Consider the following 17,385-nt stretch of genomic DNA (forward strand, 5'->3'; position numbering starts at 1 on the left):
TTAATTAATTTTAAAAGCCTAGTATGACTAGTGGCCAAAAACTCTCCAATGCCAGCTTCTATCGAAAATTACCTTTAAGGTATCCTTGCTCTGAGATAAGGTTAGCAAACACAAAACTGAAATTATGGAGGAGGGAAGGACTTGTGTTACTCAAAAAAAAAGCAAATCTTTCAAGGAAAAAAGAAAATTGGACTGCACATTTTAAAAATCAGAAATTATGGGTTAGAACTTAAAAAAGTAGAGTCAGATTATAAAACATTAACTCTGGAAAACACTTCTAGGTACTCATCATTTATGCAACTGTTTAAAAAGGAAAAACAAAACTCTTTCAGTTTGCTTAAGCATTATCACACTCTTTGAAGAATATATAAATAAATCAGTACTTGTTTGTGACACTGAAAAATGGATTGCATCTGAAAACTTATCAGCTAGGTAAATATTTTAGATTTAAGCTTAGTCAATTTTCTTAACTCAAAATGTCATAAAATACCCAAATTATTTTCAAAATTCCAATTTTATATGGTTTATACTTTTAAAAAATACTGACAGATATTAATACACATGAACACTCAATTTTCATAGATTTTAAAAAATTATATATAGTGCCATAGCATTTAATTTTTGCTACCAAAAATAAATGATTTACAGAAGACCCAATTTCATCATTTTAGAACTTAAAACTATAAAAAACAGAAAACTGAATAATCTGTTTCTTACTTACTTGGACCCTTAGCAGGTGGTGGTGGTTTCTTTGGTTTCTATTAAAATAATAATTGTGAAAACAGTAAAACACTTACATATTAAATATTTATAGTTAAACTCTGATCATAAATAATCTAAGTTACATAAATACCTCTCCTTACCCCATCCCTGCTAGAAATTATAAAATGATAAGATCCAAACAACTCCACAAAAGATCACAGACAAAAAATTTATCCTATTAGAACAAATGCCTCTTTTATCAAAATTCAAATATTTCAAAAATTATCACTGACTTAGATAAACTTAAAAAAGCTTAATGATGAGCAGAAACATTCTTCCTTATCTCCCCTATTTTAAGATTCCTATGCACCATTTTACCTCTCTTTACCTGGCAGGGAAAGAAAGATACTTTATTTTAAAAGAAGAGGAATACCTAATAAATATAGAGAGCTTTCACTTTTGATTATTCAGGACTCTCAAAAAGAACATAAAGGCAAAGGTCTATTTTTTAATTTATTAAAATTCTCTTGGGTTTACAAGCATTCATTCATTTTTGCCTTAAAAAACTTGAAACACATTTCTAAGTTTGTGAATTTGGTTTTTCCAAATTAAAAATAACTGATAATCAATACTCCATGAACATCTAATAAAAGCCAAAAAAGGAAAATGAGCTCATTAACAAGAGTATAAATATAAAGTGTGTAAAAATAAAGCACACCTGAAGGCTGATGAATTAATAATGAATGAAATTTAGCAAAGGAAGAATCTCAGACAGTGTTAGCCTTCATACATTATCCTTTTGTAATTTACTTTAAATAAAAGACTGCAAAGGTTAGAGATTTCTGCACTGGCTTAAATTAAATATGGCTGACTGCCTTGCTGGGGTTTGCCAGCTCTCTGTGTAAATCTTTTCCTCTTGTTTAAAAATTCATTTATCCCTCCATAGGCGGAAAAAAGGGATCAAACTGTAGAAAACTGAAAGATCACTGACTCAATCTCACTTTATTCACTGTGAGAAGTGAGATCGATACATTAAATTCCGTAAGGAGGCTAAATAAAGTCTTCTCACTTGTCCCAGAAATGCAGTGACAGAGTAACAGTAACCAACAGTACCTTAAAATAAAAATTTTCCACAAAATTAAATATAATGACTTACAGTCAAGTGCTAACTTGTCTGAATAGTACAGCCAGTCTTTTTTCTTTTAATCATAATAAAGTAATAAAGCCTAAGTTAATTTTTAGTCAAAGGAAAAGAAAAACAGGAACAAAACACAGAAGTGATACACTGTTTTATTTCACCATAATTCAAATAATTTTTACCTGATTATATAAATCTGAAATTCCTGGAAAATTACTCAGTAACTATGTAAAAAACTTGTTTTTTTAAGAAATATTGGTAAAAGGTTTTTTAACTTATCATCATCACTAAAAAAGAAAAGCTTACAGGAAAGTCCTTATCCAGTTCATTTATCTGAACAGCAAAATTGTCTGGAAATACTCCTTCTTTACCATTCAGTTCACCCTTCCACCAGCCAGTTTCTCCAGTCTCCTAAACCGAAAATGAAGAATAAAGATAATAGTGGTTATGTCTAAATAAGAAAAAAAGTTAGCAACAAAATAAGAAAACACTGAATTCCATTATTTTTATAAGGAAAAAATAAAGATCTTAAGCAGACTTTGAGATCCTACTAAAAAAATATATTTCCCCACAACATGAGGGTAAAAATAATTTCCAATACATCAATTATAACAATAGACAATAAACATTTGCTTAAAAAAAACCTTTCTGCTCACTCACTATATGCCAGGTTCTCAGGTCACAGCAATAAATATGACAAAGTCCCAGGTCTTTCATAGCTTACCTTCTAGTGTGAATGCAAGACTACTGAAAAAATATTTCTATGAATAAATTAAGTTATTCACTGAAAAACTTGAGAAGTATCTTACCTTACTTATCAACTGTATTATCTCCCCCTCTTTAAAAGTCAGTTCATCTTCATTAGTACCTTCATAGGCAAATAGCGTTCTACAGTATTCCTTAGCTAAAATGAAAAACGTAAATAAAGTTTATATATAAATTACTTCTTTCAACAAATACTTACTAAGCCTCCATTCTGTCTAAAGAAATGAACACTAGAAGCTTTTAGAGATGGTTTCAATAATTTTAGCCAATTTACTTCATGCTGAATTAAATAACAAGTTTCATTAATCATTCATTCAAATAGTTACTATGTGCCTACCTGTTCCATGCACAGTTCTAACTGTACTGGATATATCAATGAACAAAACCTCCAAAAATCTCTGACCTCATGATGTTCACATCTAGGAGGATTTAATACTCTGATGAAGTAGTACAATGTAACAAGTGTCTTCAACAGCTCTAGTAATATATTTGAGCATGCTTCACTCAACATGAACATTTCATTAAAAAACCTACCTTTAATTTTACCTTCAGTGTCTGTTTTTGTTATCTCCACACTCTGAGTTTTGGATCCTAGTGACTGTGCGATTAAAGGCTAGAATAGAAAGGACAGTATCGTCTATTTTAAGTTATAACAAAGCTAATAATGTTAAACAAAATTTCCATTAACAATTATCCAGCTTTCCCTTACTAACAGTACTTATAGCCAGGTTAGTAATATAACTGAAAACTCTGCCATGAAAATGATAAATATCTGAAAAGCTATTTAAATGATAGCCTAGAACTTCTAGTTTTAAAACGCTCTGTCTTAAGGACAACAAACATACTCTGATACCCAAAATGCTGTGATTTTAGAACCTCCAAAACAAATAAAAATAGCATTTGAAAATGTACCATGTACCAATCTCTGAGCTAATAAGCACTTTACACGCCTTGCAATTTAATCCTCAGAACAATCAGAATAAAGTAGGCACTATCAGTCACCCTTTTTATAAGTTAGAAAGCAGTTAAATAACTTGACTACAATAAAAATAATTTAGCAGTGCAGCCCAGATTTGAACCTTGAAAGTTCAACTCCAGAAGGTGGGCTCTTAAACGACAGAACTGAACTTCCTTACAATCAGAGAAGAAAAGAAAGTCTTTATACTTACTTCAATGCTGCTATCAGAATGAAAACATTTAGGTAATGTTACAACCCTTGTAACTATATAGTCTATGGACAATTTTCCATTGTAATCAACTACAGTAAGCCTTTCATCATGTCTTAGTGTTTCCTTAAGTTCTCTCCTCAGAAGTAACACTACATTTGACCTTAGATTTCATTAGATAAAAATCTGAGCATACTGCTAACTGGTAATATCATTGTACATTCTATTTATCTTTTAAAATACTCACTTTAATTTCTCCTAACTTTTCTCCATTATATCTTCCAATCTGGTGTTGCCTACAAACACACAAACACAGCAAATGTGCTCCCTACTTTATCAATTCCTAGGTCAGTGATCAAATCAAGTCTTGGAAGGCCATCTTACATGGTAATCCTGAGAATGCCCTCACTTACAATAACTCTTTACTGAACATTATCAATGGCAAAGGAGGGGCTTCCTTGGTGGTTCACTGTTGAAGAATCCGCCTGCCAATGCAGGGAATACGGATTCAATCCCTGGTCTGGGAAGACCCCACATGCCATGGAGCAACTAAGCCCGTGTGCCACAACGACTGAGCCCACGTGTTCTAACTTCGGAAGCCTGCACTCCTCAAGCCTATGCTCTGCAACAAGAGAAGCCACTACAATGAGAAGCCTGTGCACCATAACTAGAAAGCAGCCCCTGTTCACCCCAAGTAGCAAAAAGCCCACACATCAATGAAGACCTAGCATAGCCAGAAATTAAAAAAAAAATGGCAAAGAAAAGATTACCAGTGTAATCAATAATCAATCAATCATCATCCTAGCATAGCCAGAAATTTAAAAAAAAAAAAAAAAAGGGCAAAGAAAAGATTACCAGTGTAATCAACAATCAGATAAAGTTATTCAACATAACCATAAGCTTTAGAGTTAAAAAGGGACCCCAGATCATCTAGCCTAATATCCCTCATATTAATGCAGACACTGCTTCTAGACATTCCTAGCTGTTACAGGACTATACAGCACCATCCCAACAAGAATTCTAATCTGTACCTTTAAAACCAAGAATGAATTAGGCCCATAATCCTAATGTCAGGCAGTCACACAGCTAGCAGAGGGCAGAGGAGAAAGTGTAAGCTCTCTTTCCCAAACCTAACTTATTATATAAGAAAATATGAAAAAAAAAAAAAGAAAAAGAAAATATGTAACAGGCTGGGAAAGGAAGGAAAAAAAAAAGTTGAAACTAACCATTTTAGGAGAAAACTTCAGAATATATTTCACCAACCAAAACAGTCTTAATAGTGAAATGTAACTAAAAAAGACAAGTAAACACTAAAACATTTTCAAATATTATGAGTTAAATAAGACATAACAAAGGAGAACCAGAAGGGAAACAATACTTTAAAAGTCAAGGGACAAGCCTCCTGAAGTTAAGTACTCAAACTAATCTCCAAGGTGTTAACACCAGAAACAAGACCTGAAATAAACATCCTAAAGACTAGCTATTTCCCCCCAAAGTAAAAATTTAATGATTTATTTTAAAATCTCTTATTAGATGGTACATTCTCTTTATTTCACAACGCCAGTGAAATGCTAGTAAAAAATAAAGTTCTCCATACATCTAGGGCTAATGGTTAGTAGATTTCACCACTATTAACAATCCAGAGAAAAATTAAGCAAGGCCTAACTTAACTTAATATCTCACTGTGAATTCATTTTAAAATGGCCCATTTTAGGGCTACTTCAAACTGAAAGGCAAAACATAATTTTAGCTTTAAAAGGAAAACAAAAATGTATTTGCCTTTTATATTTTTACATTATAATAACTAAAAACTTAAAAATTTCCACTAAGAAAAATTTGTGTTAAATTTACCCCCCATCCAATTTTATAAGAATCAAATGTAAACATTAAAGGAAGTCACTTAAGCTTAAAAAGTTTCTCACAGTCTTCTCATTCATAATCCATCACCAGCAATCTCAAAAAAAAAAAAAAAGGTAGCAGAGTTGCAAACTAATTGCGACATTTTTAAAACTGCTTAATTAGAGAATGAAGGGGGTTAATCTAAGGAAAGCGCATCACTACTACCTTCTCTGGTTTTTTCTCCTCTATTTCACTACTGGATGTTCTTGTTCTCAGTCTCACAGAGCCTTCTTTAAAAATATCTCCAAATCCAATTCCTCGGATTTTCTTTGGCTGGGTAACTGATCCAGGTGCAGTTTCAGTCCCGTTCCCCAGAGAGAAGGGTAAAGGTGAGGTAGGCCCAGTCAGAGCAGTTTCTGAAAGGATAACTGGTTGTTAAAGAATGACACCTAAAATCACAAAAACCTTGACATTCCACTTCCACAGGATTTATATCCTATACCTCCTAATAAAAAAATGGTAGAATAAAAATAAAATTGCTGAGTAGTAAAACTATCCTAAGCACTTTATACTGATTTTTTTCCCCTATATTTAAAAACAGTTTTAGGTATTTCTAATTCATAAAAGGCCAATCAGAAATGCAGGAAATCACAGTATATCAGTTTCTTAAGAAGAGTACGTCAAAATTTACAGCTGCTTTACAAAGAGGACACAAGACACAAACAGTAAACATGCACAATATGCTCAGTGAGCATCCAATGTACTGAATGAACAAACATATAAATGCTGACTTAGTTAAATAATAATGTTTATATTTAGAATTTCCCTTTACTCACTTCAATTTTTAAAATTTCAGATTTGGGAATACACTGGATCCATGGGAAATGCCATCAAACCCATATACCACTGCTCATATTTCTCACAGGGGTGAAAGTACATGAAAAGACAGTTTTACAGGCAAGACAAAAGGACACTCTAAACAACAAAGGCTAAGAATATTCAACAAAATGAAAGGGCAGTCACTTTATTATAAAAACTGAAATACAACACTTCCCTAGAAAAGCAAAGCTTTTCCTGAAATTGACTACTGAAAAGATATTAATCTTGAGATTTTTATATAGAAACCACTAAGTAATAGAATAGATTATAAATTTACCATATTCCTATTAAAAAATATAAAAAGGGGCTTTCTTATAGCTTTTATTACACAGTTCTTCAATGAAAACAGAGGGCATGAAAATAAATTACTCATAAAGGGCTCAGGTAATACTGTCTAGAGTCAGAATTATCTTCTTAGCAGTAATAGCCAGAGTTTAACTGGTCAAACCATGAACACATCCCATATACTTCATTCTATCTATTAAAAGAAGGAGTGTAAGAAGAAACTATGTAAAATAAATGCAGTGGATATGGCATTCCAATACTACAAACAAAACAAAAAAACCCACATATTTTATAATATACAGTTGGTAATTCCTGTAACAGTTATCTGAAATAGATGCTATTTTACTGACTAAAGAAGACTGTCAAAACATCAGTTAACACAAAAGATGTTATATTTCATTCTCTAAGACCCAATGTGTAAGATATCAAATGCTTAAATTAAAACTCAAAGGACACCATGTCTTCAGTAAAGTTCTAAAGACTTTATAAAGTGCTCAGTTCTTGGTACTTACATCAATATGCAAAATCTTTCTGCCTGAAAATTCAAGTTTTAAAAAAAGGGAAATTACAGTGTACTTCAACCACTGACTTCCCACCCCATAATCACAAAGCTCCACATTTAGAATGCACTGTTATTGTAAAGGGGTTAAGCAAGCAAGGAAGTGCATTTTTAACAGATATGATTCTGCAAGGTTACTAAAATTCAAATAAGGCTGAATAGTGCAAGGAAATGCCCAAAGTATTATAATTATGAAGTAATGAACTACATCCAAATTTAAATTCGATTTTCTTTTGCTACTGATCCCTTATGGACTTTGAATTTCATACAATATTTTAAGGGCTCAGTTTATATGGCATCATAAAGACTATTTCACTATACACTTTAATTCACACTAAATTTTAACATTAAAAATAAACATCAATAGATACAATATCTATGACACTTAATACCAATATGTGCCTGAAGTAATTCAGGGGACAGGGTGCAAAGTAGTAATTGTCCCTCCAACATTCCTATGTTGAAATCCTAGCTCCCCAAGTGAAGAGGTGGGCCTTCAGAGAGGTGATTAGGTCATGAGGGCAGAGCCCTCAAGAATGCGATTAGTGCCTTACAAAGAGGCTCCAGACAGCTCCCCTGCCTCTTCCAACTTGTGAAGACAAAGTGAAAGTCAGCAACTATGCACCAGAAAGGAGCCTCGATCTTGGACTTCCCAGCTTCCAGAACTGTGAAAAATAAATCTTTGTTGTTTTGAATGCTACCTAGATTGCGGTATTTTGTTACAGCAACTCTAATGGACTAAAACAATAGTCTTCGTATCTTGACTCTACACTGTCTTTGAAATAAAAAAGCAATATCAACAACCTTAAGGTTGTATGTCTATACCTTATTTTTATGAATCTATGTAACCATTATAAAACTGCCAAATAACACAAGTGTACAAGTATGAATCCCTGAAGCATTTTCACTACATTCTTTTCTATAAAGAAAAATATCTACTTGTCCCTATGCCACCACTTATGAATTTAATATCTCTTTAAAAAAAAACTCTCCTAAATCCCTCAGCAGTTCACAGATGTAATTCCAAGTTTGGGGATAAAGCTTTTTTGATTATACTTTTGAATGGTCTCTAAATGACAGAGGTCACAAAATAATTAAATTACTTTCTGGCTGCACATGGAAAACAAACTCTATTAAGTGAATACAGAAAATCAGAGGAAGATTCTTTTAAACTTCTAATATTTCTTAAGTAGTCAGGCCATTTGCAAACTCTGATCACAACTGTATATAAGTAGACCTTAAGTGGGAAGAAATCAGGTAACGTAAGCAGTATCATTTCATAATAAGGGTAGTATAAGTTTACTTTGGATTGAAGCAGACATCAGAAGGAAAAATAGTAAATTACCTAGAAGGGAATAGCTACCCACTTTTGCCTGGAGAACCCCATGGACAGAGGAGCCTGGCGGGTATAGTCCATGGGGTTGCAGAGAGTCAGACACGACTGAGCGACTAACACTTTCATTTTAAGTCCTTGTCACAAATTGCTTTTTTTAAAAGTAGATAAACTAAAGCTCATAGTTCAAAAAGACGAGAGACTAAAAATATACAAAATGAACATAGTCATATACAAAATTTGTTTAAATCTATTCAAATTTTTAAAATAGTCTACCTGAATCTTCCTGCGCTTCATGAGTTTCATCATCTGTTACCTCTAATTCTTTCACAAAATTGGAGGGAAACAGTCCCAACTTGTTGTTCAGGGTTCCACTCCACCAGCCTTCTTCTACCTGAAAGAGTTCACAACTCAAAAATAATAATAGTTTCTCTTAAGTTTTCACTTCCCCCACAGAAAAATTGAGCTACAGAAATGAACAGGCACAAAGTTAGTGGTGCAAAATAATCCCTTTAAATCTATAAGAAAAAACAAAGGGGAAAAAAAATTTTAAGTAGATTAAATCTACGTAGATTGAATTACTCATACACCGATTAATCAATAGCACTCTGCAGCCCTTCCACAATGAGATCTTATTAATAAATCACAGAACAGAAACATGCCATCCAATCTGAATTCTGGCCACACGTAACTAACAAATCTAACAAAACAGTGTTCTCTGCCACAAAATTTGGAATGCTGTGTCCTGCAGCAACAGGAGGTAAGCCAGTCCCTTATCTCGTGTGATTCCATCTCGTTCGTAAAATGGGGATAAAAATTCCTATCTCCTTAGATTGTTCAGACACTTAAATGAAATAATAAGTTTGAAACACTTAGAATGGTGCGTCAGGCATAATGTGAGCTTGATGAACACTGTTATTATTGCCACCTGGTAGAAATAAACCAGAACTGCCTTTTATAAACACATTGGAATTTAACAGAAACTAGTGATAAATTACACATTATCAAACAAAATCAGCTGCGGTGGCAATACTTGATATCAAAATATATACTCTGAAAATGGCATCTTTAGCTGCTAAATAACACTTTGATATTCCTTTAATGATAAAAGTAGATATATGAAAAGCTATTTTTTAAATATTTTAAAATCTTATTCTAAGATATTAAAATGAGGCAAAGTGTTTTGGGGTTAATATTTGAATGTGATAATTTAAACAAAACAAAGCTTTTACATTCTGCTTGCAAACATCTCTGCTGTGCAAAAGGCAAAAATCCTTCTGTTTTTATGGCTTGTGTCTAAAGTGAATTCAGAATCAAAGAAAGGTTTATATGCTTAGCTACTTAGATTACATCAATTTTAGCTTAAAAAAAGAGCTTATTTTATTTTTAAAGTCAAAGATACAAATTCAGTACACAAATATTAGGAATAGCAAGGATGAATAAAGCTTTATTTCTACAATTAAACAACCTTCCTTTAGGTCATTAAAGATCCACTTTAAAATCTGTATCTTAAAAAAAAAAAAATGGCAAAATAAATTTTAAGAATTAGTATTCTTACAAAGCATTTTTCTAATACCCAGAGCATTAATTCTAATTGCTGCTTTATCTCTAACATATGTTTTCCTTACCTCTTCACTAATATCAATAATATCTCCCACTTTAAGCTCCAGTTCGTCCTCATTTTGTGGAATGTATTCAAAGAGAACTTTACACTGACGCTTCTTGGTCTCTAAAGGAAGTCACATAAAAAAATTAAGAAAGATCTTTAAAACAAACAGTAGCACCTTTATTTACATACCGTGTTTATTGTCATAGGATTTGTATATATGAATAAAAACAGAACATGGAAGCATTCTCAACAGCACCATTATCTGTGCCATCTGGCTTTCTACCTTGCTCCCCACCCTAGAAGCTCTTCCTTCTCCTAAAATAAATTCAAGCCAACTGCAAATAAGGTAGGCTCTCAGAAATGAAATCAGATCCAACTGATTATACAAAAGTAAAATTTCCACTGCCAATTTGGAAACCAGAAACACAGACTTTAGACACTATTGGCATAACAAATTTATCACAGACACGTCCTTCAAACCAGTGATTTTCAGACTGCTTCTTGATCAAAATCTAGGAATACTTTAAAGGCACTAAGTCAAGAGTATCTGTGTTTAAAAAAAAGATAAAATGCACAAATCTAAAATGTATTTTATCTTATTTAATAATTCTTCTGACAAAAACACAAGTGAAGACAAAAATAATTTCACTATAGCGTTTTAAACAAGCTTCATTTATTCAGAAAAGTAATGATTATATAATGTAGGACTTCAAAAGATGTAACTTGATTCTTTTTAATGAATATCAGTATCTTTTAAAATAATTTAAAGTTAATAAAGAGTATTAATTAGCTCCTCTGCCCCTAAGCATATATGTCAATTAACTTCAAACAACCTAGTGATATTTTAATCAAAAGCTTTGTTTTTGTCTTGTCTTTCACACTAGCATAATTCTCCAGTTTTTTTCCCAAGATAGTACGCAAAATTATTTGCAAAGGAACTTCTCATTTTTAAAAGGAAAATCCACATTGGATAAAAATATCTAAATAGCCCCTACCATTGCCACAAAATGTGAGTCATTTATTTAAAAAAGAAAAATTTTTTTGTATGATTCCGTATTTTTATACAGCTTACTCTTCAGTTAGAATGACTGCCTATACGGAACTTTTCTATTAGTTGGCAGCACCAGTTAAGGAATTTGAAGATTCTTCACATTTCAAATGGCACACACAATGTCTACCCATACATATTGGTCAATAAATATTTACTGAATTTCTAAAATGTATCAGAACCTTTGCTAAGCACAAAAGAAAAGAAATTAAAGAGTAAAACTGTCAATAAAAGGATGTGTAGCATTCAGTCGATTTTTTAACTGTAGTATTTTCTTAACATAAGTAACCTCCATACAGCTTTTCAGAACTACAAAGAAATTAATGATAAAGTATTTCTTTAAATCAGTATTTCATAAGTAAAGCTATTAATAAGAAAGCAAATAAAGAAGTGTAACAACAAAGGCAGTGACAAATTTTTATGTACCAGTATTACTCCAAGTCCTTCATAAACACTTCCCACACAAAAGAGCATAAAAACTTGCTAAGACATATTTTATCAAGGAGAAACAGGAACTCCTTCCCACTGTATCAGGCTGCATTCTTCACAGATTAGAGTGCTTTACCGTAACTCATGTACCCTAGTCATGTTGGATCCTTATTCTCTGAAAATACTATGGACCTGCTTATCTTCATGGGTCTTTCAAAGGCTGCAATTCTAACTGCAATGCCATACTCTCCAATTTTTATGTGAATGATATGTCCTACATAAAGAAGAGCTTAATGACACTTTACTTGATGACTCGGGTACAGAACTGCCCTTTCATTTGAATCTGAACTGCACATTATGTATGTTTCTAGTCATCAAGCAAAGAGCCAACTCATTGGAAAAGATCCTGATGCTGGGAAAGATTGAAAGCAAAAGGAGAAAAGGGCAGAAGAGGATGGTTAGATAGCATCACCAACTCAATGGACATGAATCTAAACAAACTCTGGGAAATAGTGAAAGACGGGGAAGCCTGGCGTGCTGCAGTTCATGGGGTGGCTAAGAGTCAGACATGACTTAGTGACTGAACAACAACAAGAAGTATGGTTCTTAATAGTACAAAATACTGCAATGACAAGTACAGACATTTATAGAGCATTTCTTATAATATTTACTTAACATGTTAATACTTTGAAAACCCTATAAGGTAATTATTACTATCATCCTTGTGTTAGAGTAACTTGGCATTTTCCTCTGTTAAATTGTGAGTTTTGAATCATTATCCACATCTAGTTTTTATTTGGCAGATTTGACTGTCCACATTAACACTGCTCTTATGGTCTTCATACCCACAGGTACTACAGTATTCATCACATAAATGTCAAATAATTTCAGAAAAACTTTTTCGAAATATTTTGTATTTTCAAATGTAAGTCATCACAAATGGGAAGTATTTCATGATTCTTAAAAAAAGATCTAAATATTTAGATCAAACAGAGTTCTTAAGTACTTCTTATATTATTTCTCATTTAAGAACACTTTTAATTTTTTCCATCAAATGCTAAAATGAAGAGCATATCATACTCAGAAGTTAGAAGCCTGAATGCCAAAATTTCAGCGATAGCAACAAAAAGATTTCTGATCCACTTTTAGTTCCATTTAGTTCTGGAAAGTAAATCGTCAAACTTTATTACAGCATTTTCTAATGTAAAAAAAATTTTTTTATCAATTTCTTTCTCCAGTAAGCAAAGGCAGTCATCAAAAGTAAAGAAACATCAAGACTGAGCCATTTGCTACATGGCTGAATTTCTTTAATTTTTTTCTTATCCTCAGCAATAAAAAAATCATATTAAGCCAGTAAGTGAAAATTTTAAGCTACTCAAGATTCTACCTATACTGCTGAGATACACACTTAAGATCATCAAAATCTTAGAAAACATTATCATCATCACTATCATGAAGAAAAAAACTCATGTACTTAGGGATGAAGTATCATGTCTAACAACATATTTTCAACAGATATATAAAGCCAATATAACAAAGCAAGCTTAGGTGAAGAATATACCACGTTTAGCACACAATTATTACTTCAACTTCTCTGTAAGACTAAATTTTTCGGAATAAAATAAAAAATCAAAACACCTTACCCCATTCATATGAAAGGTTGCAGCCAGGGAGCAGTCATTTGAATGAGGTTTTATTCCCCTTCTAAGTCAGAATATTTCAGTGTCAAAGAGCAGAGCCTGAACTACTAATATGCCCCTTCCTTTTCACATGTATGCTGCAAAGATGTATAATCAGTGACCATACTTTGATGAGATTCAGAAATTTATCTTCTTCAGTACTGACTCAAAATTGGGAGGCATGTTACCAAACGTTATCTGAGAATGAAACACTATGTGGATTATATTCTAGTCAACCAACTTTTAATGTATCATCATTTCTTTCTATACAACTACCAATGATTTATCAATATCAATCTCAATGCATCTTTTGCATTCAAAATAACTAAACGGAAAAATCACTTCTGTAGCATGAATTCCCACTAATAAGGAATACAATATGCCATGAGTAGATTCATATCTGGTATCAAGATTTTCCAAATATAAAGTGGAATATCCACTAATATTCCACACTGCACATTATATACAACTGTGATGCTGAAAGACATCAATTCTTTACTCCAAGTAAAAATATTCTACACCATTATATCTGTGCCCGATTTTACAACAGTCTCAGCAGTGATTCCATTTGTACATGTTTTTGCTATAAAAGTGTAAATTGGTTCTATTCTATAATTTTAGCAACTTTTTACAATCAACTTTGTCCTGGAAAATTTTCTGTGCTCAATCTAAAAATAACTGTCTTACTAAAGAAGATGCTTAATTTACATGCAATAGCAAAAGTTTCAATGGTTTCATGACCAGACTTTGCAAAAAAAAAAAATAAAGCCAACGCTTTTTGGCTTTGGAGAGAATTTGTGAGTTAGCTAACAATTCCAGTCTCCAGGTATCTATCATATTAACTATGTGAACTTTTCCTTGTGGTTGCTTAGTCAAAATTCAGCACACATGCAGATTCACTTGTCTTGGCAGAGATTTGAACTGAACCTTCACAATGCAGTGTTTATCATTACAAACCTTTACAATGGTTTGGGGTTTTTTTATATTAACAGTATTGATTAAAAGAGTATATACTACTATTTAACATTACAATGAACGACTTTGAATAACTGATCTATTTCATTAACCAAGGAAATGATGCAAACTAACGGTAACAAAAAAAATCTGATTAAAAAAAAATTAGCTGCTTTTCCTGGAAAAGTAATCTGAAAGCAAAAACAACCTGCATCCTGTTTTAAATGTTACTTAGCACACCAAGTGACTAATTTAGTCTTTGCAGCACATGCACTTAAAAACAAGTTATGGAGGAACCTTAGGAAAAAGCCTAAGCCTCTTGGCACCAACTATATTATAGTTTCTCCTTCTTACAAGAAAAATGATGGACAGTGTTCTCAAAGAAGGTGAATTTAGTGTCCTTTCCTATTAGGAGACAAAATAAACTTGAAGTCCTTTGTCTAGCCTCCACTTAAGAAAAAGTGTGTTCCTTTATAGCTCAGTAGAGCTAAAGAAAGTAGTATATATATCTTACAACAGACAGAGATCATAAATAACTATTTCATGGGTCTAAAATTCTCCTTGTGCACAGAAATTCTACGTAGAGATTCACGTATAGCTTGCGGAAATAACTCTGTTATCTATTCCTCAATCTCCAAACAGTTTCAGAGTCCAGGACAACCAGAACTACTAAACAGTCCACCTTTGGGCAGAAGACTGAAGGCACTGTGGGTGATGTCTAAATATTGTCTGTACAGTGCGCTTACTGGGAGAAAAGAAGAAGGAGTACCTTTTAATTGGTCTGTCTCTGTGTCATGAAACCTGTTCATTTTTATGAAAACCTATTTTTATTTTATGAAAATAATCGAGTGATATAATCTAGAAAGTAGAGATTTCCCCTAACTTCACAGACAGTAGCATAGAAAGTAACAGGTTTAAGATATGAGACTATAAAAATCAAAAATAATCTTACATTTATGAAACGTATATAAACAAAATTTCTTTATATTATAGGCTACCTGGTACACAAGGTAGTAACCAGCATCAAACACAAGGGACCCCAACATCAGAGAGACTGGTGTGGGGAGTGGCGAGGGAGGGAGGGGAGGCGGGTTTAAAAAAAAAAGAATGATCGAAGATAATAGTGGATAAATACTCATTTATAACTTATTAAATCAAACTGATCATAGTATTCAATCTCTAACGGGGCCTCAGGTTTACTATGTTAAAACACTATCTGCTCCCGGGCTTGAAGTACTTCTTTGAGTAACAGTCTTTCCAAAGACTACGTTTTTGACAACAGCAATATTACTAGTCTTTTTATTTTTTTTAAGCCACTTTTTCACCAGCAGTAAAATAAAACTCAAGAGTCTAAATGATCTAAGGTCATAAGACAGATTCAAATAATGTCTGATTTTAAATGTGGTACTCTCCCTCTATATTAAACTCTTCTCTTAACATATTTACACCAAATACTTCAAAGGCACTCTGCTAGGCCAACCACCTTGGAAAACTGAATATCCATGTTCAGATGGCTAACCACTGAAGAAAATGTATTATCAAATGCTTGCATCTATACTGCTTAAGGATGAACAGACATTTTAGCATCCCATTTAATATTTAATAAATAATATTCAAGTAAATTTAAGGCAAAGGATTAACTATCCAACAGAGCCTGTAAGACCAACAAGAAAACAAAGCCTTGTATCTCAATTTACAATTCCTATAGAACAGCTCATGCTGGATTTCCAAATGAAGACTGACGACACGGGCCCATAACTAGTAACTGAAGAATAAGTAGGAAGTTTCTGTAGTCTGCTACAAAAGGTTGATTTTTCTTAATACAACTTATGAACAGTTAGTTATAAAACAAACTTCTATTCTGATTTAAATGAAGAAGAAAAAATTATTTACATACTCTTCTTAATGGTTTTGGTTTGTGGAAGTGGCTGAATTCCTCCAGGCAGAAGTCCATAGGTGCTTATTCGTTGTACGAGATTTGCTACATTCCCGTGCCTTTCCCGCCTGATGGGCAAACTGTCATCCTTGGATTCTGTCTCTTTCTTAATTTCCTACAAAAGGGAAAATCAGCAAATAGGCAAATTAAGCTGTATTTCATTAAATTAAAGCCTCAAATGCCAAATACCAAAACCAGGTACATTGATTATTATATAAAACAAAGTATCAACAGTGTGCAACCTTTTTCTCTGCCCACACATATCTAAAGAATATCACACTTTGGTTACAGCTCCAACAAAATGTTATTTATGGACACTAAAATTTCAATTTCATATAATTTTCACATGTGATTAAATACTGCTCCTCATTTCATTTTTTCCAACTATTTATATAACTCTTAGCTGGCATTCTCAGTTCAGTGACACTATAAAAACAGGTGGTATTTAGATTTGGCCCATGGGCTGTTGTCTGATAAACCCTGTTCTAAGTTACAGGTCTAAGAGAAGATAGGTAAATCTTCATGAAAAGAAGTATGAAGTTTTACTGGAAGACATAAAAGAAGACATAGGAAAGAGAAGTCATGCCATGTTCAGATGTTGAAAACTCATTATCATAAAGATAGCACTTTCCCCCTAAAATTGATACAATGCTATTGAATAAATATGTCACAGATTTCGGAGAGCAATTAAATAAACTAGTTCTAAATTTGTAAAGAAGAACAAATGACCAAGAACAGCCAAAATACTTCAATGAAAAGAAAGTGAGGGGATTTTTTTTTTTTAAAACTAAGAAATAAAGAAAAACCATACAATACTATGAATCAGTGTGTATTGGCACAAAAACAGACACAGTGATAAATGAAACAAAATCCATAAACAGAAAAACGATTTACAACAGGTAAAAGGGGAGGGAAAATAGTAATCTTAAAATAGATGGTGCATGCACTGTTTCACATTTAGGCAGCAGGGAATGAAACTGGATTCCTGTCTCACACATTTAATATTAAAATTAACAGTTTCTGTTCATTAAAAGTAACCAACCACAAGAAAAAAGTAAATCCCT

The 17,385-nt window shown here is 32.7% G+C and overlaps 1 protein-coding gene across 1 annotated transcript in view; it reads right to left on the minus strand.

Moving 5' to 3' along the window:
• The window catches only part of CD2AP (CD2 associated protein), an 86,259-nt gene that overhangs the window by 24,912 nt on the left and 43,962 nt on the right, over positions 1-17,385 (minus strand). Inside the window, exons 3-10 of the mRNA XM_055571242.1 lie at positions 16,283-16,436; positions 10,295-10,395; positions 8,943-9,060; positions 5,836-6,026; positions 3,140-3,218; positions 2,650-2,744; positions 2,147-2,251; positions 722-758 (exon numbers count right to left, since the gene is read on the minus strand). Coding sequence (XP_055427217.1) covers positions 722-758; positions 2,147-2,251; positions 2,650-2,744; positions 3,140-3,218; positions 5,836-6,026; positions 8,943-9,060; positions 10,295-10,395; positions 16,283-16,436 — 880 coding nt within the window. The remainder of the gene's footprint in view (positions 1-721; positions 759-2,146; positions 2,252-2,649; positions 2,745-3,139; positions 3,219-5,835; positions 6,027-8,942; positions 9,061-10,294; positions 10,396-16,282; positions 16,437-17,385) is intronic.

Source organism: Bubalus kerabau, chromosome 3 (genome assembly GCF_029407905.1).
Source record: "Bubalus kerabau isolate K-KA32 ecotype Philippines breed swamp buffalo chromosome 3, PCC_UOA_SB_1v2, whole genome shotgun sequence".
In the NCBI taxonomy this organism is placed as follows: Eukaryota; Metazoa; Chordata; class Mammalia; order Artiodactyla; family Bovidae; genus Bubalus; species Bubalus kerabau.